Source organism: Hemiscyllium ocellatum, chromosome 33 (genome assembly GCF_020745735.1).
Source record: "Hemiscyllium ocellatum isolate sHemOce1 chromosome 33, sHemOce1.pat.X.cur, whole genome shotgun sequence".
Classification (NCBI taxonomy): Eukaryota; Metazoa; Chordata; class Chondrichthyes; order Orectolobiformes; family Hemiscylliidae; genus Hemiscyllium; species Hemiscyllium ocellatum.
This window is the reverse complement of record NC_083433.1, coordinates 22,190,734-22,214,510: the sequence shown is the minus strand read 5'-3', so window position 1 is coordinate 22,214,510 and position 23,777 is coordinate 22,190,734. Positions and strand designations below refer to the sequence as shown.

At 43.4% G+C, this 23,777-nt stretch overlaps 1 protein-coding gene across 2 annotated transcripts in view; it reads left to right on the top strand.

Annotated features, from left to right (window-relative positions):
* Nucleotides 1-17,574, top strand: part of LOC132831248 (thyrotroph embryonic factor-like) — a 31,536-nt gene extending 13,962 nt beyond the window's left edge. The window contains exons 1-5 of one of the 2 annotated variants that reach the window (XM_060849262.1): nucleotides 1,192-1,208; nucleotides 1,454-1,607; nucleotides 12,180-12,485; nucleotides 13,908-14,131; nucleotides 16,829-17,574. In XM_060849262.1, coding sequence (XP_060705245.1) covers nucleotides 1,487-1,607; nucleotides 12,180-12,485; nucleotides 13,908-14,131; nucleotides 16,829-17,032 — 855 coding nt within the window. In that variant the 5' untranslated portion in view covers nucleotides 1,192-1,208; nucleotides 1,454-1,486 and the 3' untranslated portion in view covers nucleotides 17,033-17,574. Of the gene's footprint in view, nucleotides 1-1,191; nucleotides 1,209-1,453; nucleotides 1,608-12,179; nucleotides 12,486-13,907; nucleotides 14,132-16,828 lie in introns of those variants that run through there. The other variant, XM_060849261.1, reaches the window with a different exon arrangement.
* The last annotated feature ends 6,203 nt before the right edge of the window (nucleotides 17,575-23,777 follow it).

The following is a 23,777-nucleotide window of genomic DNA, read 5'->3' as shown; positions in this document are numbered from 1 at the left end:
ATCCCTGGTTGCATCTATATCACATTATTTTAGGAAACTGTCCTGAATACACTCAATGGATACTTCCTCACAGCTACCTCTGCCAACCTGAATTAGCCATGTTTATGAAAAGACTGAAGTCACCCATGATTAATGTACTGCCTTTGTAACATGACCTCATTATCTCCTGATTTATTCTCTGTCCCACTCTACAGCTACTGTTGGGGGACTATAGACAATTTCCTTCTTCCACCCATTGAATTCTTCCGATTCTTCCAATCCCAGATCACTCACTATTTTTGTGTTTATTTCATCTCATACTAACCTATGCACCTCGATCATCCTTTCCTTCCTGCCTATCCTTTCATTCCTAAGAATGACAAAGTGCCACTCTGTCGATGGAATGACATTCGGTGTCATTCTGTCGGTGCAATAATACTCAGTTCCACTCTATCAATGCCATGACACTCAGTGCCTTTCTATAAATACAGTGACACTCGGTGCCACCCTGACCACACGGTGACACTCGGAGCCACCCTGACCACACGGTGACACTCGGAGCCACCCTGACCACACGGTGACACTCGGGGCCACCCTGACCACACGGTGACACTCGGGGCCACCCTGACCACACGGTGACACTCGGGGCCACCCTGACCACACGGTGACACTCGGGGCCACCCTGACCACACGGTGACACTCGGGGCCACCCTGACCACACGGTGACACTCGGAGCCACCCTGACCACACGGTGACACTCGGGGCCACCCTGACCGTACGGTGACACTCGGGGCCACCCTGACCGTACGGTGACACTCGGGGCCACCCTGACCATACAGTGACACCCAGACCATACGGTGACACTCGGAGCCACCCTGACCATATGGTGACACTCAGGGCCACCCTATTCATGCAGAAATATTCAGGACTACCCAGACCATACAGTGACACTCAATGCCACCCTGTCTATGCAGACACAGACACATTGCTGCTTCAGGTCACATGATTCAGGAGCACGTGTCCTGCCGCATGACTGTGACCCCACCCCCACATAACAGCCTGCGCCTGCGCCCTTGCGGTTGAAGGCGGATTTAATGATGGCGATGTGGGGATGGGTGCTCTCACTTAATTGGGCTGTAACGTTAGTTACATCTCAGTCCTGGGGACCACCACATTGGGTCTACAACACAAAATAAGGAAGAGAATTAAAACCGACCGTGTGGAAATAAGTAAACCAAGAGCTTCATTTGCGACCAATGGGAAGCTCGACTGGGTCATAAATCAATATAAATTATGATAATATCTGACGGTGCGGATAGATTATGTGAATGAGCTCCCGGGGCCCAATAAAAGCCTAACATGTTAATATATGCAGATTAGCCTAATGAATATGTAATCGGTAGCTGGTGGCGGTGCTGTTTGGAGTCGGGCAGCGGCTTCACGTTGGGTTTTATTTTTATTTTTATTTTTGAAGCTGAGTGAACCGAGCTGATCACATCAACATAAAATGCACCGGAAGAGCCCGCAGATGCCGGAGCGGGAGCGGGAGGCCCCGGTTTTGTCCTCCTTCCCGGTGGTTTTGAAGAATCTTCTGGAGAACCCGCCGCAGAAGCTGCTGGAGAGTGAGGGTGAGGGACAGGGACAGGGACACGGAGCGTGGGGGGGGTCAGGGACAGGGACACGGAGCGTGGGGGGGGGTGAGGGACACGGGGAGGAGGGGGGGACACGGGGAGGGGTGGGGGACAGGGACACGGGGGGGTGGGGGAAGGGGGTGAGGGACGGGGGGGAGGGACAGAACATGGTGAGGGGGGGTCAGGGATAGGGTGAGGGGACAGAGATGGGGGGGAAGGGAAACAGGGGGAGGTGAGGGAGGGGCTTCAAGTGGGCTGACCCCTCCCCTTTCCTTCTCCCCCTTTCCTTCTCCCCCTTTCCTTCTCCCCCTTTCCTTCTACCCCTCCCCCTTTCCTCCCCCCTCCCCCTTTCCTCTTCCACGCATCCCCCAACATCCAGGTTTCGCCGACACCCCCATCCACACACACACACACATACACCCCCTCACCCAACCCCCTCACCTCACACCCATACACCCACCACAACCACCCAACCCAATCTTTTCTGGCCTCACAGCCCTACTCCTCTTGATGCCCACTCTCCATCCACACACTGCTATCCCCGCTCCCCCTCAGCCATCCTCTCACCTCTTCCCACCTCCCAATCTCAGCCATCCCTCCCAGTCCATTCCTCACAATCCCCCACTCCCATCTATAGCTCATCATTCACTTCCCCTCCCACCCCCCATCCTTCTGTTCCTGCTCAATTCCTCCCATCTGCTTACCTGACAATCTACCCCTCACCTCTCTGTGCAGACTCTCAAAGTCAGCCCCTTTTCTAAGTGTACCCTATCCCCCAAACCCTTTCTCTACTCTGTTCTCCAAACTCTGTCCCTTCTTTCTCTCTTTGCCCCATCCGCAAACTCTTCCAGCCTGCCCTCTTCTTCCATCCATCTCACATGGTTCCTCCTCCTTCTTTGTTTCCCCCTCTCCATCCGTTTTCTTCTCTTCCCCCTCTGTACCCCTTCATCACCTTCTGTTGATTTACTCTGTCCTTAACCTCTCTCCCCAAAAGTAAGACCATTTATGATCTTTGCTGTCTTGTTGAAATGTTACTTGGTCACAGATTTATGGATCCAGTAATCTGGATGCACAGTCATAGAATTATCTCAGCCCTTCAGACTGTAGTAGTTCTGTACCCAGTGTCAACCCCCTGCCTTTTTCCTTATCCCTGCAGTCCATTTCTATCCAAAGAGCTGTCCATTGTCTGTTTGAATGCCTCATTTGTATTTGCTTCCATCACATTCCCAGGCAGTATATTCCACACCCTAACTACATGCTGTGTGAGAAATTCGCTTCAGATTAGATTCCCTACAGTGTGGAAACAGGCTGTACGGCCCAAGAAGTCCACACTGACCCTCCGAAGAGTAACCCACCCAGACCATTTCACCCTGACTAATGCACATATCACTACGGGCAATTGAGCACGGCCAATTCACCTGACCTGCACATCTTTGGACGGTGGGAGAAAATCGGAGCACCCGGAGGAAACCCATGCAGACGCAGAGAGCATGCAAAATCCACACAGTCACCCGAGGCTGGAATTGAACCCTTTGTTTGCATGTCAGTTTAAATTTATGTCCTTTTTTTGTCTTTTAGAAGCGATAACCGCTTTTTCCTACCTACTCTGTCCAGCGTGCTTGTGATTTTGATAACAACATCTACTGAATCTCCTCTCAGCCACCTTCTTTCCAAGGACAGAAGTCCAGATTTCTTTAATGTGTCCTCAAGCTGAAATTTCTCAATCCTGGAATCATTCTTGTAAATTTGCTGGATGAGCCTGCCAACGAATTCACATCTCATTCCTGTCATGAGGCACCAGCATTGTACACAATACTTCAGCTGATATCTAAAAAAGTCTTGTGCGAGTTTAGCTTCACACCCTTGATCTTAAACTCCAAGCCCCTACTAAAAAATTGAGAATACCTTATGCTTTAAAATCTGATTGAAGATTTGTAGCTCGGGTATCCGTTGTTGTGGTTCTGCTCGCCGAGCTGGAAGTTTTTGCTGCAAACGTTTCGTTCCCTGGCTAGGGAACATCATCAGTGCTGTAGGAGCCTCGTGTGAAGCGCTGCTTTGATGTTTCTTCCGGTATTTATATTGGTTTGTTCTTGCCGCTTCCGGGTGTCCGTTTCAGCTGCAGTGATTTGTATGTGGGGTCCAGGTCGATGTGTCTGTTGATGGATGTTCTTGCCGCTTCCGGGTGTCAGTTTCAGCTGTAGTGGTTTGTATATGGTGTCCAGGTCAATGTGTCTGTTGATGGAGTTTGGGGATGAATGCCATGCTTCTAGGAATTCTCTGGCTGTTCTCTGTCTGGCTTGTCCTATGATAGTGGTGTTTTCCCAGTCAAATTCGTGTTGCTGGTTGTCTGAATGAATGGCTACTAGAGATAGCCACAACCAAAAGGACTAGCCACTCTACCATACGTCAGGAGCGTCTCAGAACTGACAGCCAGACTACTGCGACCCTTAGGACTCATAACAGCACACAAGCCAACATCCACGCTCAGACAACAACTCACTAGAACAAAGGACCCAATACCCAGCATGAGCCAAACTAACGTAGTTTACAAAATACCATGCAAGGACTGCACAAAACACTATATAGGACAAACAGGAAGACAGCTAACAATCCGCATCCATGAACATCAGCTAGCCACAAAACGACACGACCAGCTATCTCTAGTAGCCATACACTCAGACAACCAGCAACACAAATTTGACTGGGAAAACACCACTATCATAGGACAAGCCAGACAGAGAACAGCCAGAGAATTCCTAGAAGCATGGCATTCATCCCCAAACTCCATCAACAGACACATTGACCTGGACACCATATACAAACCACTACAGCTGAAACTGACACCCAGAAGCGGCAAGAACATCCATCAACAGACACATCGACCTGGACCCCACATACAAATCACTGCAGCTGAAACTGACACCCGGAAGCGGCAAGAACAAACCAATATAAATACCGGAAGAAACATCAAAGCAGCGCTTCACACGAGGCTCCAACAGCACTGATGATGTTCCCTAGCCAGGGAACGAAACGTTTGCAGCAAAAACTTCCAGCTCGGCGAGCAGAACCACAACACCTTATGCTTTAGCTGCTCTCTTCATTTGTCCAGCCAGCTTCAAGAATATAAGCCCAGGTTCCTGTGCTCCTGCACTGCATATGTAATTGTACCCCTGTTTTGTATTGCCGTTCAATGGTCTTCTGTCCAAAGTGTATCATCTTTCACTTCTTGTGCATAGGATCTCATCTGTTATCCATCATCCACTCTACCAAATTGTTGATGTCCTTTGGGAGTCGGACACCGATCACTTCATAGTTTACAATTCTTTTAAATTTAATGTCATCTGCAAACTTTGAAATTGTCCCATCTGCACATAGATCTACATCAGTAATCTACATCAGGAAAAGCAAGGGTCCCAAAATCAACCCCCAGGGAACTTAATACCATCCTTCCTCCAGCCCAGTACCTGTTCAGGTACTGTTTATATGTACAATGACTGAGAACCATTTTGGGTTTGGATCAACATTCAAGACTCGTGTATGTACAAGTGGCATCTATTTTGTTCCTTTTTGAAGCAGTTGGGATTTTTAGTTTTAGGTTGGTGTTTTTTTTTTAACCAATAATGCTTTTAAAAAACTTTTAATTTGCATTGAGGCCTGGACCTCCAATTTTGATTGCTTTTGGGTGAGCTGTTCCCAAGTGCGACTGACTGTGTGGAGTTTGCACATTCTCCCCGTGTCTGCGTGGGTTTCCTCCAGGTGCTCCGGTTTCCTCCCACCGTCCAAAGATGTGCGGGTCAGGTGAATTGGCCATGTTAAATTGCCCGTAGTGTTAGGTAAGGGGTAAAAGTAGGGGTATGGGTGGGTTGCGCTTCGGCGGGTCAGTATGGACTTGTTGGGCCGAAGGGCCTGTTTCCACACTGCAGCAATCTAATCTAAGTATGTATTTATGAATGTTTAGACATCATGAACATGCCCAGACGTTTCCAGTGGCTGAACAATGCTTGACTATTCAGAAGAGTTTGGGATTAAACAGAGGCTGCAGAAAGAGATTTCAGAAGGAGGCCAGTGTGAAACAAAAGCACCTTGTGTAATTATTGACACTGCAAGGTGACTTTCTGAAGACATTATCTACAGATACGTTTTAATCAATGTGTTCAGAAATGTTAGTATGCACTTCTGAAAAAGTGAGACTTTAAGCCCAGGCCCTGCTGTTTCAGAAGTAGGGATATACCGCTGCACCACAAGAGCCCCCACCATACTTGACATGTTCTCAACTCAAAATAGAAATCATTTGCAAAATAAATAAAAAGACACCTAGAAGCACTGAATGGGCCTGGCAACATCTCTGGAGAGATCAAAGCAATAAACTTTGGATTTGGCCACTTTCCTCCATCCCCTTCCAAAAAAGCAAATCCCTTGTCTGTTTTTCGTCTAGGCAGGGTATGATGTAATTATACCCTGCCTAGAAGGTAGCTCATGCCTGTGGGGACGGAAATGGAGAAACAAATTAAAAGTATTATATAAAGCTAACCAAGTTCTAAAATATAGGAAAGTGAATTGAATGGTAATGAATCATATATTTTGTGGCAAAATGACATGTTAAAGGACCTGTGTTGACAATTATTATTTCAAATAATTGAGCAACAAATCAGGAGAGCTGGGAGACTGCATTTTATCTGTTGATTGAAAGATCGGGTTGAGATTATGTCTGACAAAAAGTTGAGGGAATTTGAGTGATGATCTGGAGTGTAGTTTTGACCATCTTTGCTGGATGGGTTAGAGACTAACTTCCCAAATTTTGATTTTCACGGCCCAAAGTTTGACCTGGTTTTTAATGACTTTTGTGTTTTCGGTATTCAGATGTGGTTTTGGGTGTGAGAGAAACCTACATCTAAATCATGAAGCCTGTGATAGGTGTGTGGATCGGAGGGGTTCTTGCTGTCTGACACTTTGTGGTGGACCAGACTGCAGTCAGCTTGGTTTCACTCTGATATTTTCCTTGATCTCTGTGCCCATTGTGAAAGGAGCTGTATTAGATTCTTATCCACAGCCAAAGTTTTATATTGAAACCATACATGTGATTTTATCAAAGGGCCTTTAATTGCTTCTGGATACCATGGCACAATCTTGTCCAATATAATTTTCTGGTTAATATCAGAACTCCGTGTGTGGATGAACAATATTGGAAAGGAAATGAGCTTCCTGGCCTCCAACCTATTGCACACAAACATGATGCATTTTCTATTGCAAAACGTTCTCACTCCATCCCACCTGAATCCAGGAGCTTTCCAAGAAGAAGTCCAAAACCATATACGCCTTTTTATTTTTGTTGAGACCAATTCATTGAAAATATCCATTAATCCTTCACAAACCCAAGCCCCTTGTTGCAATTGGAACTAGCCAATTATGGAACCAAAGCATTCCGTAGAAGGGGGGAAATCTTCTCATGAAGGGCTTTTGGACAACAATTGTTCCGTGATAAGTTACCATTCTTATTCAGTACAAATATTAAGACTATCAGCTCAAACAAGGTTTATTCATCAAAATTGTAATGAGCTTATTCACAAATACAGATAATCCATTTATGGCTAATACTGTGAATCAGCACAGAAGGGAGGCATTATGTATATGGCCCTGTGCAAGATTATTTAATCTAGCCCTATTACCCCTCCCTTTTCATTGTAGCCTTTACATTTTCTTTTCTGATACAATCCGTTTCTTTTTGTGGATGCCCAAATTAAATCGCCACTACTACCATTTCCGGCAGTTCCAGATCCTAATCACTTGATGCTTTCAAGAAGCCTTTCCTTCTGGTGCTGTTGCTTCCTTTGCAAATTCCTTAAATCTCTATCTCCTGCTTCTGGATCCACCCACCAATGAGAACAGTTTCACTTTGTCCACCCTGTCCAGACACCTGATCACTTTGAACATCCCTAACAAATCTCCTGTCGACCTTTTTGTCTCAGCGAAAGTAGTTCCAACTTCTTTAATCCATCCAAGTAACTGAAGTTCCCCATCACTGGAGCTAGATGTCTTACTGTCCTAGATATCATTGTCCCCTGTCTCATAGAACATAGAAAAATACAGCGCAGTACAGGCCCTTTGGCCCTCGATGTTGCGCCGATCCAAGCCCACCTAACCTACACTAGCCCACTATCCTCCATATGCCTATCCAATGCCCGTTTAAATGCCCATATAGAGGGAGAGTCCACCACTGCTACTGGCAAAAGTGGAGACTAGCCCTTGGACTTTCGTCCCGATGTGCAAGTGCACAGGAATTCAGTCTATATAGTGGTCTTGCCATTCAGGGTGTTCGGACTTGATTGTTAGTGTCAAAGGAAGTCCTCTCTCAATGATGCTAAAAATGCACATTTCGTTTAAGAAGTCATTTCCAGGTTCACGAAGCATTTAAGAAAGGCACCACTTGCTGTGTATCACTCAGCCATGCAGCCTGAGTGATTTCTGGATTGTGCTTTCATGTTGAGGTTCCTAATTTCTGTCAGTTGTTAGCTGGTGACCCAGGGGAGTGGGAAAAAAAATCAGGCCAAGCTCTTCCTGTGCTTGCTTTCTGATCAATCTTGATTGGGTAAGTAGATTTTTAATGAAAAGACTGATGGAATTTTGGATACTAAGGGAACAGAGGGATGTGGGAATAATATGGGAAAGTGGATTTGAAGTAGAAAGTCAACATTTATCTTATTGAGTTGTAGAACAAGTTACAACAGGCCTACTCTTGCCTCTATCTTTTTACGTCCTTTCATTGCAATTATGCTGGCAGTTGCTATGAAGACCATGAGAAAGAGAAACAGCAGTCAGTGGTTTAACAATTATTTAAGTCGAGTACTTTTAAGGTTCGTGAAGTCATTAGTAGTGCAGTTTGGCTTGTTTTACTTCTGATAAAGGATGTTATTGGATCAATTTACCCTCCACAATTCAAAAATGAGAAAGATCTTCCTATCGGAAAGATGTTGTGAAACTTGAAAGGGTTCAGAAAAGATTTACAAGGACGTTGACAGAGTTGGAGGATTTGAGCAATGGGGAGAGGCTGAACAGGCTGGGGCTGTTTCCTCTATGACTCTATCAGGCAGTAAGTGTTTAATTCACCCTTAAACCCGCCCCCCCCCCCCCCCCCCCCCCCAAACAACCCACCCACCCACCCACCACCACTCCTTGCCAAGCTAAAGACAACGAACAGAGTAGGATGGGTTGATGGCTTATGAATTTAGCTCTGACAGCAGAGTGAGGGGACAATGGGAGGAAGACTCAAAAAGAAGCCAAGAGAGGAAGCGGAAGAGAAAATAGTATCTGTAAGAATCGCTTGTTTATGTTACAGAAGTCTCTGAACCAACTTCTCGAGATGGGTTGTCTGGAAGTCTGTATAGCCTACCTATAGGTTCCGCAGAATATAGTAATCCTGACTGACCACAATTAGCAGCTTCAGTTCTAAGTTAAGCTATAGGGAGAGGCTGAATAGGCTGGGCCTATTTTCCCTAGAGCGTTGAAGGCTGAGGGAGTGACCTTTATAGAAGTTTATAAAATCATGAGGGGTGTGGATATGATGAATAGACACGGTCTTTTTGCTGTGATTGGGGGGGGGGGGGGGGGGAGGAAGGGGGGAGGAGAGTCCAGAACTAGAGGGCATAGGTTTAAGGTGAGAGAGGAGAGATTTAAAAGGGACCTCAGGGGCAACTTTTTAAAGCAGATGATGGTGTATGTTTGGAATGAGCTGCCAGAGGAAATGGTGAAGGGTGGTACAATTACAACATTTAAAAGGCTGGGTATATGAATAGGAAGGCTTTAGAGGGATATTGGCCATATGTTGACAAATGGGACTAGATTTGCATAGGATATTTGGTCAGCATGGATGAGTCAGACTGAAGGATCTGAATCCATGCTGTATAGCTCTGACTTCAGTAAGGCATTCAACAAGGTTTGACATGGGAAACTGGTTAACGAGGTTAGATCTCATAGAATACAGAGAGAACTAGCCATTTGAATACAGAACTGGCTCAAACGTAGAAGACAGAGGGTGGTGGTGGAGGGTTGTTTTTCAGATTGGAGACCTGTGACCTACGTTTTGTCTTTTATATAAAGTGACTTGGATGTGAGCTTAAGAGGTATAGTTAGTAAGTTTGCAGATGACACCAAAATTGGAGGTGTAATGGACAGTGAAGAAGGTTACCTCAGATTATAATGGGATCTTAATCAGATGGGCCAATGGGCTGAGAAGTGGCAAATGGGGTTTAATTTAGATAGATGCGAGATGCTGCATTTTGGGAAAGCAAATCTTAGCAGGACTTATGCATTTAATGGTAAGGTCCTCAGGAGAGTTGCTGAACAAAGAGACCTTGGAGTGCAATTTCATAGCTCCTTGAAAGTGGAGTCGCAGGTAGATAGGAGAGTGAAAAAGGCATTTGGTATGCATTCCTTTACTGGTCAGAGTATTGAGTACAGGAGCTAGGAGGTCATGTTGCGGCTGTACAGGACATTGGTTAGGCCACTTTTGCAATATTGTGTGCAATTCTGGTCTCCTTGCTATCCGAAGGAAGTTGTGAAATTTTGAAAGGGTTCAGAAAAGATTTACAAGGATGTTGTCAGGGTTGGAGGGTATGAGCTACAGGGAGAGGCTGAATAGGCTGGGGCTGTTTTCTCTGGTGCATTGGAGGCTGAGGGGTGACCTGATAGAGGTTTATAAAATCATGAGGGGCATGGATAGGATAAACTGGCAAAGTCTTTTCCCTGGGGTTGGGGAGTCCAGAACTAGAGGGCATAAGTTTAGGGTGAGAGGGGAAAGATATAAAAGAGACCTAAGGGACAACTTTGTCACGCAGAGGGTGGTACATGTCTGGAATGAACTGCCAGAGGAAGAGGTGGAGGCTAGTACAATTGTAACATTTAAAAGGCATCTGGATGGGTATATGAGTAGGAAGGGTTTGTAGGGATATGGGCCGGGTGCTGGCAGGTGGGACTAGATTGGGTTGGGATTTCTGGTCGGCATGGACGAGTTGGACCGAAGGGTCTGTTTCCGTGCTGTGTACATCTCTACGACTAAGAGAGCAGAGTCCCTTGCTGCTACATTTCTTGCCTCTCCTCCCACCCCAGAAAAGAAATATAAGATGATAGGAGCCAGCCAGTGAGGTCACATGGGGTCAAGTGTTATCCACAAAATCTAGGTGTCTTTGCCCTAGCCAGGAATCAGTTCAGTTCCTGAAGGCAGAGCAAGCACTCAGCATCAACTAACAGCATGTTCCTGTTGCCTCACTGTTGTCTGGCTACAGAAGAATTGTTTCAGCAATCTAGGCTATTGCTACTGTGCTCTAGGAGGAACATTGGAAAGGAGAGCAGAGTAATAATTTCAGTTAGTACAATATCCCCATGGTCTCCAGCTCCTCCCCAATCTCTCAAACTGATAAGTCTTGTGTTTGGATAACTATTGGCTGTCAACCATTAAAATAGATATGTGGCTAATAGAATGAAGCTGGAAAGCCATTGTCTTCATAGAGTTACACCATTGAAGGAGTAAATGGCTTTCGGAAGAGTGGATGAAAACTGAAGGATAATAGGGAAGAGTAAGTGCGATAAGTATTTGAGAAGGACAATAAAAGATTTCTTCTTGTTTGGTTATTCTAACTTGACTAGGACTTTGCACATTCCCAACTCTCATCAGTCCATTTTGGCAGCTGTGGTCCTTTTTTGTTCTGGATTTCCTCCCCTAACCCCTCTGCCTTTTGCTATGACCCACTTGGGGAAAGTGTGTGGTTTAGTAACATCATTGCAGATTATATACTTCAGAAAGCATTCCACCTTATCCCTTCCCTTAGAATCCAAAATCTGTCACTGACTTTAACAGAGGTGCTGATGTTGCATCTGCAGTTTCAGGGTAGAAGACTTCCAAGGTTCACAACCCTCCCTTTTGAGGAGATTTCTCAGACCTGAATGGCCAACCCGCTCACTGTGACAGACTGATGTGGAAACTGGCCTCACAGTAAGTTCAGGAAAGTTGCACATTGTGGTGTGAGGTTTGGCCAGAATGGAGAAGAGTGTAGCCTATGTTGATCGTTTCTGAAAACTGCTGGAACCACAGGCCTAGCTCCATCTTCCCTCCCTCCAGTTTATTTTGGTGTCAGTTTGCACTCTCTCTTCTCTCATGAGAAAATGTGGGAACGATTGTGTGTGATGAAACTGGCTGCAGGCTATCTTAATAATTTTGGATACGGAGTCATATGCAGATCAGTAGTGTCCTGGAGCTGTATTTAGTTGATTTTAATTGGAACAACATTGGAAGCATTATGATATTATGACTAACTTTAAGGATGGAAGCAGTTAATGAAGATTTCTGTTAGTTGGGAAGATGAGCTGAGTTTGTTGGGTTTGAAGCTTGTGGGCAACCCTGTGCAAGAAGAGAGACTGAGTAAAAAGCTTCTGATCAAACATTTTTATCTAAAACATTTTATGCCAATAGGAAAATAACAGACTTGATAAAGGTTAATGTTTTTCACCCAAGTGAAACTTTGTGCAGCAATTAACAAGGTTTTTTTAAAAAAAACCTGTCTTTATCTCCCACTTCAGGTAAGGATGAGGGCAAAGAGAAGAATGTGGATGAAGCAGCCAGCAGCACCACAGCTGCCTCTGCCTCCCTCATGCCAACCATCTGGGATAAGACTATTCCCTATGATGGGGAGACCTTCCATCTTGAGTACATGGATCTGGATGAATTCCTCTTGGAAAATGGCATTCCAGATGGTTCAAACCAGTTTGAACTGCAGGAAGAACTGCAAGTTGGTCTCTTGCCGGTAGTGGAACTGGAAGAGAAAGTATCGTCTCCTACATTGTTGTCATCTGGAAATATGACGCGTTCTAAAGTGGAGAGTGATGGTGAGTCCTAACCGAAGGGATCCTTTTGATCAAATGGTTTTTCATAGCTTGATCTCTATGATCTACCTCTAGCCATAGTTTAAATTAAAACTAGACCAACAGGAGAAAAATCTCTCCTGTATCTGTTCAATGTGAAGATTGAATGTATAAAGTGTTTGTCTCATCCTGATCCTATTCCTAGGTGTTGAGAGCATATCCCCATTGCTACATAGAACATAAAAAAGTACAACATAGAACAGGCCCTTTGGTCCATGATGTTGTGCTGAGGTTTAATCCTAATGTAAAATACAATAACTTAACCTACGCACTCCTCAACTCACTGCTATCCATGTGCATGTCCAGCAGTTGCTTAGATGTCCCTAATGACTCTGCTTCCACCACCATCACTGGTAACACATTCCATGCTTCACAACTCTCTGCGTAAAGAACCTTCCTCTGACGTCTCCTCTATACCTTTCCCCTAATATCTTCAAACTATGACCCCTCGTACCAGTCAGTCAATTTTTGCCTTGGGGAAAAGTCTCTGGCTATTGACTCTATCTATTCCTCTCGTTATCTTGTATAAACATTAGAAATCTCCCAGCAAGCCACGGGAATGGGGTACTAAATCCTGCTAGTATTTGTAGGAATGTTCTTTTGAATGAAGACGAGTGATCAAGCTTCACTAAAATGTTTTGTCTGCACCAGTTGCCCAAGCTTGCAGACTGAGGTATGGTGAGCAGCAGGAAGGAGAGAGGTGAGTTGGGTTCAAAGTTGAAAGGAGTGCCACTCAGTGTTCTCTGTGGATTATGATGCTGACTATCCTTGCCCTCAACAATAACCTGAACTACTACTACTAACTTTGCTGTTGACCTTTTTTAATCCCCTAAAAGACTTGTTGGAGATCAAACCATAAATCCTCGTTACAGAATTGGATGTGAAGTAGTGTATTTCTTAAATAGGTTTCTTCCCATCCTCGTAGGCAACCCCAAGCAGACCTGTTGTTGTCTCCATATCTACTGTCAAATGCAACTAAATAAAATGTGGAAGTCTCTGTTTTTCCTTCCTTATTTTAAGGGTAATGTTTCTTTGAGTGAAGCCATGGCTGACCCCACCATTGTGAATCAGTGCACAATGCGATTAGCCACAGCATTGGCTTGAATCAACTGTGTACTGAGCAGAGTGCTAACCAACAGCTAATACAAAGTTAATCTGAACTAGCTATCACCTAATTAAGGAATAAATTTGTTTCTTTCTGTCGAACTTGTGATGTACATGAATAGCTGTGGGGTTGTCATAAATATGTAGCATTCATCTATCTAGACTGTTCTCTGGATGCTGGTTTAAGGTTAATCAAACATAAATTACTTGCTTCTCATCCATTTTATAAGCTCATAATTCATCGCTTATGTTTTAAAAGTGGATCTATCTCTCACATTCTAGAAACAGGTGGGAAGAAATCTGAACGGAAGACTCCAAACTCTGTAGACCTGGAAGATGTTGATGTTCTGGTGAATTTTGAACCTGACCCTACTGACCTGGCACTGTCCAGTGTTCCAGGAGGAGAACTTTTTAATCCACGGAAGCATAAGTTCAGTGATGAGGAACTCAAACCACAGCCCATGATTAAAAAAGCGAAAAAGGTCTATGTACCGCCAGAGCAAAAGGTATCTGTCCAACACGCTCTCTGCCTCTTCATAAAATAGAACTCTGCAGGGCTTGCATTCTGCTATTCTTACTCCAGATGTAGCATCCTTTTTTTTTACAAGTTGATTTCCTGGAAACTGTAGTGATTATAATGAGGTCAGCCAGGGGGACCTCTTAGAATATGAACTCCCTGATTGGGGCTGTTAACCTGGTTCAATCAGAAAGTCCAGGCTGACTGATATAAACTAGCACATCAGAGGTTCTGCTCACTCTAGGAGCTGGCTGTGTGCTAGTTGCACTAGTGTCGATTGTCAAGAAATAAAGGGTGATTTGGTGACAAGATACTGGTCTTTATAGAGTTACTTCAGAAACCACCGGTTTTTCAGTTGTCTGATCCTGGTAGAACAGTCTTCTCCATGATGGTAAGGCAAGTTTAAGTGGTTGTTGAGAGGAGCAGTTTAAAAGCTTGATCATTGCTCTGTGCTGAATTATTTGATCTTGATAGTGAAGAATTTCTGAACTTGGTCACTCTACACCCAAGAGGTATTAATGAGCAGAAGAGATGCTGCTTTATTCAGTTACTTTCCCATTCTAACCCCCCAACCACTAGACAGTCAGTGAATATTGGTTGCAATCAGGTAAAGGCCCAGTGTAAGGCTATTGCAGTTTTAACAATTCATACAAAAACAAAATACTGGGAAGCTGGATACCTGAAATAAATCGAAAGGGCTGGAGAAAGTGTAGATCTGGTAGGCCCCTTTGGTGAGCAAGCATCAACGAAGCAGTACTTTCAGGAAAGGTGGTGGGGAAAACTGGGAACAGAAACTCCGGTGAAATCAGCAGCACAATCTGTTCCCGGCTGCTCGAATTTTGGACTGATACAGCTCAGAAAGACAATGCTGAAGTTGTTGTGTCTGTCAGTGCTTTGCAAGAGCTATTCAGTTAGTGTTTCTGTCCTGCCCTTTCCCCAAAGTCCTGCACTGACCGCATAGACACCACTTTGGCACACAATGAAGTCAGTGCTGCACTGTTAGGGATGCTTTCTTTTAGATGATGTGCCAACTGCCTGTTAACTAGGGCATGACTCAAAGGGTTATATTCTGGCTCTCGGTTAACTCTCCAATTAATTGATCAGTCATTTGTATAATTTGTCAGATCTTGATGCATGTAGGTTGCTGTTTTAATTGTTTTCTCACTAGTGCCTCAACAACATGATGACTTATTTCTCTCCTCCCTCCTCTTCCCCCACCACGCACATTGTTGGATTCAAATTCTGGAATTCCCAACCTCCTGCTTCAGCATATCCAGTTAAAAGAACAGTTTTCAATTTTGTATTGAGCTGACCACAGTTGGAGACTGCAAAGACAGGAAGCTTATTTTGCAAGTACTTAGCAACTGCACATACGCTTAAATCCACCTTCATTGATTAATGGGAACTTGCTCTGAGTAAATGTACACCCCTGAATTGTAAGAGTGGTGAAGCTTGGAAATGCATGAAGCAAACAAGTTGTAAAAATTTCAGAATTGAAGTTTGGACTTACATTTTACTGCTCCTGCAGATTTTGATGTATCTTGTTCCAGTTGCTGGTTGAGGGCTGATTTTCGGTCTGGAGGCTTTGAAAAGTGATACTCTGCAAAGATTGGTACTGGATCTGCTGTTGTTTGTCATTTATATGAACAATTTGATGAGAATTTAGGAGGCATGTTTAGTAAGTTTGCAGATGACACCAAAATTGATGGTACAGTAAACTGAAAAATGTTGTCTAAGATTGCAAAGGGATCTTGATCAGTTGGGCCAATGGGCAGAGGAGTAGCAGATGGAGTTTAATTTGAATAAATGTGAATAAATTTGGTAAAATGAATACAGCAGGACTTACACACTCAATAGTAGGGCCCTGGATAGTGTTGTCGAACACAGAGACCTAGGGGTTCTCATACATAGTTCTTTCAAAAATGCACCACAGATCAAGGGCTTATGCCCAAAATGTCGACTCACTTGCTCCTCTGATGCTGCCTGACCTGTTGTGCTTTTCCAGCACTACACTCTCAACTCTGATCTCCAGCAGCTGCAGTCCTCACTTACTCCTTGCACCACAGATAGTTTAGCTGCAATCAAATACCACAAAACTTGAAATTGACCTGGAACTGACTCTGGAGTCTTGCTGTCTGTCCAATGAGCCACAGTAACATCTGGCATTATGTAAATACACTTCTTTTCTTATCAACCAGGGATAGCAATTAGGAGGCTGCCATTTGCTTAGCACCCCAGGGAGGGGTTTTTATTTTATTCCTAATTTGCCATCCAGTGACCTTTGCTGTCCCAACTAGAATTTCCCCTGCGTGCTTTGAAGACATCCTTTTTGTATTTATTAAAAATCTATGCAATGATATATTTATTTACAGAGTTACTCATTAAAAGTATGCACCTCCAAACTGAGTAACCATAGCTTCTGTCTAGTTGTACATATCTTGATCCAGCCAGATGTTAGCAACAACAATTATTCCTTCTCTAAGAAGTACCACAGATATAATGTTAAACCTGTTGGCTCTATCTTGTGGATTTGACTCAAAAAAAGACATGCAGGTGAAATCCTGGTGGATTACCAAAAGGAGTTGGTACTTTAAGGAAGGAAACTTTTTTTAAAAAAAAAAATTATTTGGAGAAATGGCTTGGGGTCATATCATCCTGTATCATTACTATATTTTCTTTTCTAAAGGATGATCGCTACTGGGCAAGACGCAAGAAGAACAACGTGGCAGCGAAGCGTTCACGTGATGCCCGGAGACTGAAAGAGAATCAAATCACAGTTCGAGCAGCCTTCCTAGAGAAGGAAAACTCAGCCCTGAGGCTGGAGGTGGTTGAGCTGCGTAAAGAGGTGGCACGGTACAAAAGTATCATCTCTAAATACCGACCTCAATAAGAGACCTTCAACTCTGGGGGTTCAGAGTGGGGAATGTGTTTTTTTTTAAAAGCAAAATTCTCTTAAACAGACAGCAACTTTCAAAACAGCACAGCTAACTTCTTAGTCACTCCCTCATCCTAAGGAAAACAAATTTAATGGCTTTTATTTTGAACAGCCAAATATATTAATGAAGCATTAAACCTCCTTTCTCCCATCTTTAAATAGTAGGTTTCATTTCATTATAATAGAGATGAATAACTGGATCTGCTTGTTCAATGAATCAGTAATCATTTGTTGGGGAGATTAGGGTTTGATTTTTGGAAGACTGATGTTTAATTGGTCTAGAGCTGCCCCACCATTAAAACTCATCCTTTGGAGTACTGAGCTACTTCTGATAGACAAGTCATTCATGGTGCAGGAGCTTAGACAGTGACCTCTTAAATACTTGTTAAATATCAGAATGAGCCCTTGCAAAAGAGAAACTAGGACCAGTAGGAGTCTGCCCACTGCTACTGCTGTGCCATTCAATATTAATCACGGCTAATCACCTACATCAACTCTTCAAACTTGCCCGATTCCCCCACTCCTTTAGTGTCCCGAAGTTTGCCTTGTGACTGGTGTCCCTTTGCACAATGGGATCCTTTTACTTTATCCTGGACTGTGGTGCCAGTTTACTTTCTGAGATTGGGGTCATTCCCCGCCCCCACACAATCTGCTTAAGGTGTATTTGGAGCTAGCCAGAACCCATGCAGTTCTGAAGCTAGCACAAGCAGCTCTGGGCCAGGAGCTTTTCTACTGTAACATGGAGAAGCACAGGCACTTGCCTTCTGACTTTGGCACTTTTGTCTTTTATTCTAACGTATTTGCACTATTAATGGGCCTCAAATCCCCATCAGCTAAATGAATGATGGAGAAACCTCTTCAGAAAGATAATTCCAATACAAGCATGGGAGAATATTGAAATATTCTCACCAGCGAGCTGAGTCAATTGACACCACTGCAGACTCATTAAAAGTTGTGCTTTTTTTTTGTAATAAAGTTCTCTCACAATATGTCCATTTTGCCGATTTTAGAGGTGTGGGATTTGAAGTAGACATTCTGCTCATTAACGAATGCATCTAACTGTGGCACTGATCTTACCTTGTCCCGTTTATTTCAAGTGATCCATGAAACTTAGAATGATTCAACTAAGTTTTTTTTCCTAAACCTCTGGAATGGACAGGCAGAACCCGTTCAAGCAAATGATATAAGCAAGTAGGAATTCAACATGTAATTTCTTGAATGTGTTACTAAGTGAGGGATGTGTTGTATCACTTATACATCTTTCTCCCTCTGTTTCTTACCTGCTTTCTATTTCCACACCTTATAGGGTTGTGGCGCTTCTTTCAGTGTGGGTCACTTCTTTTAATCTTGCTGGTACTCACTGGGGTATGCCAACATTTGCTACTCAAAGTACATTTTCATTGTCATTATTTTAAAAATTATTCCTTTCTGGTTTGAATCCAATGTGCTTCTTTCTATCCCCTTCCAAAAATAAAGGTTAAAGCCTTATAAAGATGAATGTGATCCTGTACAATACAGAATCAAAAAATTCAGCCTTGCACAAAATGAAATCTCCTCCCTTAACCATCAATGTTTTTCGTTGATTCCCGAAGAAGGGCTTATGCCCAAAACGTCGAATCTCCTGTTCCTTGGATACTGCCTGACCTGCTGCGCTTTTCCAGCAACACATTTTCAGCAGCACCCTTTTTCTTTAGGCAAGCTGTTGCATTTTGCAATGTGCAGGTATTATTTGGGAGCTGTACAGTTTTAATTCTGTTTGAGATATCCGTTTTAAACTTTGCCTTTTATCTTAATGTTCGCATTACCCAGCATTGAGGTGGAGTAACTTTCCAATGACCCTCTCTTTGTTTTTAAAAAAAACCAAATTATTCTATTATTGATGTTACAGATGGATCTCCCTCAGCCTAATCGTAATCTAAATGAACCGTAGGCAGAGGGCAAGGGATAGTTGCATCAAGGCACAAAGATGTAATGCATTTGCCATTTTCAAAGTTGTATATTTTGTTGTAATTCTATTGTTCAGATTACAATAGAAATATGTAAATGTGACATAGGAAGTTATAATGAACTAATGTTTAAAATCTTGGTTAGACCATAGTTGGGACACTGCATGTTTCTGGTCTCCATTTGGTAATCATACAGAGGCAGTGAAGAAGGTGCAAGAAAGATTCTGCCGACGATAATGGAACTGAATTTATAACTTACCCAGGAAGCTGAATAGCTTCATGCTCTTTTCTCTGAAAAGGCTTTTAAGAAACAATTTATATCCACGTTTTTCATATTAAATTCTTACAATAATGTTCTTTATAGAAAAGTAGAATCGTGAGTGAATATGGATGATTTAATACTTGGATTATTTAATTTAAATAATAATTTAGTACATTCCACATACTGGAATGGGCTGAAATCTAATCAGAAATTGAATCTTTAAATCGGAATGGGAAGATCTTGAATTATATTTTTAATATTTTTGTTTTTTGAAAACTTTTGCAACTGTGATCCTAATTGAACCGTCATAATTACTTAACTATTACCTTTATGCTTGTGGGGTCATATTCTGTGTGTATGTGTCTCTCGCTGTGTCCCTCCCTCCGTGTACGTCTCCCTCTGTGTCCATCTCTTCCCTCCTCCAGTCGTCTTGATAATTTACCACCAAAACAATGCCAAGAGCAAAACCCCAGAGAAATTTCAAAGGCTTATTCGGACAAAATTGTTTTTGTTTTACTTTAAACAGTGGATAGCACAGTGACAAAGTGGTTAGCACTGCTGCCTCTCAGCACCAGGGACCCGGGTTTGATTCCATCCTCAGGTGATTTGTGCAGACTCCACACAGACATTCTCCCCTTGTCTGCTTGGTTTCCTCCCACACTACAAAGATTCGCAAGTTAGTTGGATTGGCCTTACCAAATTGCCCATAGTGTCCAGGCGCCTGTAGGTAAGGTGGATTAGCCATGGGAAATGTAGGGTCACAGGGGTACGTAGAGGGGTGAGGGTCTGGGTGGGATACTCTTTGGAGGGTCAGTGTGGACTCTGGACTGAATGGTCTGCTTCCACACTGTAGGTGTTCCATGCTGATCTATTGATTGTAGTGATGAGGATGTTTTATTTATGGTCAGGTTAATTCAACTGGGTCGCAACTTTCTTGTTGACTGACTGGAATGGGAAGCCAATGGAGGACAGTGTTACAGGTGAATTTTGAGATGGAAAATCTTGTGAAGCCTACAAGGTTCTGGCTTACTAGAGTTGACAATTCTGCCCCTCGGGGAGTCCTCGAGAACTTCAGCATAGAGTTGATGCCATCTCACCACAAAAGCAGTCCTACCCATGCCCTCCGCTGCCTTGAAGGCTGAAGGATGTTGTCCCCTCTAGAGAAAGAGGGAGATCTTTCTGAAAACTATTCTAGAACAGTAAAATATTGGCTTTGTGTGATTACTCATGAGTTCACGGGGGATGAAAAGTGATCTTGCGTATCAAGATTCTTCCTTCACCAACTCTTCCTGCCTCTGTATTAATAGTGTTGGGGTTGTCACTAGCATCTGAAAATGTTGGGGGAGGGGGGTCTGGGCCAGTTGCTGGGTCTGGTGACCAATGGCAACTATAAACTTGCAAAGCTGATTAAGCCATGTATTTGTATTTAGCATTTTAAAAAGCACAACAGTGGTCACGCGATGCTCCATCCCTTGCTGTGGGCTTTTCTTTAACTGCTTGCTTGAATAAAATGCCATGTGTTTTAAGGAAATATATATATATCACGTACGTGGAACCTGTGTTCTGGCACTGCCACTGCTTTGTAATTAAACCTTAAATGCTTCTATGATACCAACTTTAATCACAAAAAGGATTTTATTTCCGGGATATTGCAGAATGGAGTCACGATGGTTATAAAAGCTAAGTAATGCTGAGACTGGAAGCAAAGTGCTGAAGAAACTCAACATGTCTGGCAGCATCTGTGGAGAGGAACAGACTGAATGCTTCAAGTCCTGTATGATGTCTTTGTAACACTTCAGTTCCGAAGAAGAGTCATACAGGACGTAGCTCTTTTTTTCCTTCCCATAGATGCTGCCAGACCAGCAGAGTTTCTTTGTTTTGTTAGAATCATGATGGTTCTCTCTCTCTCTTTTTAGTTATTCAATGCTAAGAGCTAAAGTGATGCTTTAAGTGTTATTTTTTCAATTTGTATGGATTAGTGATGAGAATGGGTTTCAAATATACTTTTTTTTCTCAGGTATCCTGATTGATTCATTGGTCTTACAGCTGTATCTCAGTCACATAACTTGAGTTCTGGTTGTGATTGTGCATTTTCAAAGGAAGCTTAAAAATGTGTTGCTGGAAAAGCGCAGCAGGTCAGGCCTGAAGAAGGGCTTATGCCCAAAACGTCGATTCTCCTGTTCCTTTGATGCTGCCTGACCTGCTGCGCTTTTCCAGCAACACATTTTTAAGCTCTGATCTCCGGCATCTGCAGTCCTCACTTTCTCCCATTTTCAAAGGAAGCCTACCCTCCTAGAGATGCTGTTCTCTCCAGGTTCTTGTTATTGTTTGATTGAGAGATGATCAGAGAGTTTGCTAAACATGTCCTGGGCAGTCCATTGGGCATTTTGACTGGAGCATGTCACCTCTGGTTTCTGGATTCAAATCCGCACCCTGCTCACTGACTGAGATATTGACCCAGTTCTTGAATGGGGTGTTTGTCACAGGCACAGGCTGCTAGTAGCTGATCCAAGCAGAGAAGCTGCAGCTGGCCTCTGTATCCCTTGGTTGAAAAGAGGAAAGACTCAAACAGATTGCCTTGACTCTCTCCCTTTCCAATGATCCCTGCCAGCAAGTACGTAGATATCACATGGAGTGGTTATCAGTGTTATGTGCTGCTCTCTAGAGTTTTAAAAAATGATATCTTGGAAACATGGATTCAGAAGGGCTTTGACAAAGTAACCGATTAGTGAGTATTCCAGCTGGTCAAGGAATCTAAAACTCAAGGGCTCAGGAGATGGGGCTTATCATTTCAAACTTGGCAAGAGAAATTACTGAACTCAGGATTGTGATTCTTTCGGATTCTGTATCCCAGAGTGTTGCAGTTGTTTCAATATTGAACACTTTAAGGCTGGGATAGACAGGACTTTGGTGTCTCAGGGAATCTCTGGGTATGGGGAGTAGGTCAGGAAATAGAATTGAAGCCAAAGATGCTTGAGCCTGCTCCTCCGTTCATCACAATGGGCTGTCAAGTCAACTCCTCCAATCTGGTTTGGTTGAGTTATGGCTTTGATGGTCTCCTTAACTAGTTCAATAACTTATAGACTCTTCTGTCAACTCAAAGGGAGCAAGCTGAGGAGGAGAAGGGGTGAAGGAGTTCTGTGTCAGAACATACGGAGTTGTAGGTTAGTGTATTGTATTTGTGTTTCAGGGTTATCAGTTTACAGCTGAACCTCACACAAAATAGTTCAAGCCGAACATGGCCTGTCACAACAGTTGTCTGGTTTAAAATGTTCTCTTCAGGTTCTTGTTACTGTTTGATTGAGAGATGATCAGAGAGTTTGCCAAATATGACCTGGGCAGTCCATAGGGCATTTTGGCTGGGTATGTCACTGGGTGAAGCGGTTACTGGAACTGGCCTTTTCACCTCTGGTTTCAAATCCGCACTCTGCTCACTGGCTGAGATATTAATCCAGTTCTTGAATGGGGTGTTTGTCACAGGCACAGGCAGCTAGTGGGGTAAGCAGTGAGTTAATACTGAGGCAGAATACAACTAAACATTTAGCTGCTGCTTCTTCAGACTTGTAAGCTTTTATTCCTGGGCTTAGGAAAACATTCCTTTTCAGACACCCAGTTCCCAGTATTTGCGTGTTTGAGATTAAAAACACCACAAGGATAAAGTTTGTAACAGTATTGGAAATGCTGGGTTCCAATTTGACAGTGGGAGATTGTGTTGGCTGACAAGGCTTGGTTAACTCTCTCACTGTCTGGCTGTGGGAGATAGTATGAGGTCTTACTCTTTCTGATGTGAAGGATTTGGTGAAGAGGGGGTCTCTGAGGGAGAGGGTGGCGACTTTTGATAAAGCCATGTCTGGGATTTTGAAACTGTCAGATCTAGTGCATGATGTGTATATTTTAAACCCTGTTATCTCTGAAACAGTATCTGTATAAAATGTACATTCTTGCTGTTATTAAATGTGTAAAGTTTTAAAAAGTCTATTTTTGATTCTGTTTGTTCTTTGTAGAACAATAAACGATTTAAAAACCTCCGTTTGTAGTTTTTTTTTGCACATGCATTACAAAATAATACCTATTCACCATTTTTTTTGTTTACTCATTGGATTGCTGAATGGGTCAATATTTACGGCCCTTGAGAAGATTGTAGTGAGCCACCTGCTTGAGAACAGGATGTCCCAAGACTTTTGGCGCAGCAACAATTGCAGCACAGCATAGTCAGCATGGTATGTAGCTTGGTGTTCCATACATCATCTGATCTCTGCCTCTTGACTTAAGAGGGCATATGTTTATAAGATGCTATTAAAGGAACTTTTTGAGATCTGCATCCATTGGAGCTGTTCTGGTGTCTATGGGTGGTGTTTGTCAATCAAAGCAGCTTAAAAATGCAGTATGTGTCACTGCATTCACAGTCATGTGTTGGGGCATGCTTTGAGCAGAGTTGCTCCCCTTTTGTTTTGCTTGCCTACCGAAGATTGTGTTCCACTGTTTAATGTTG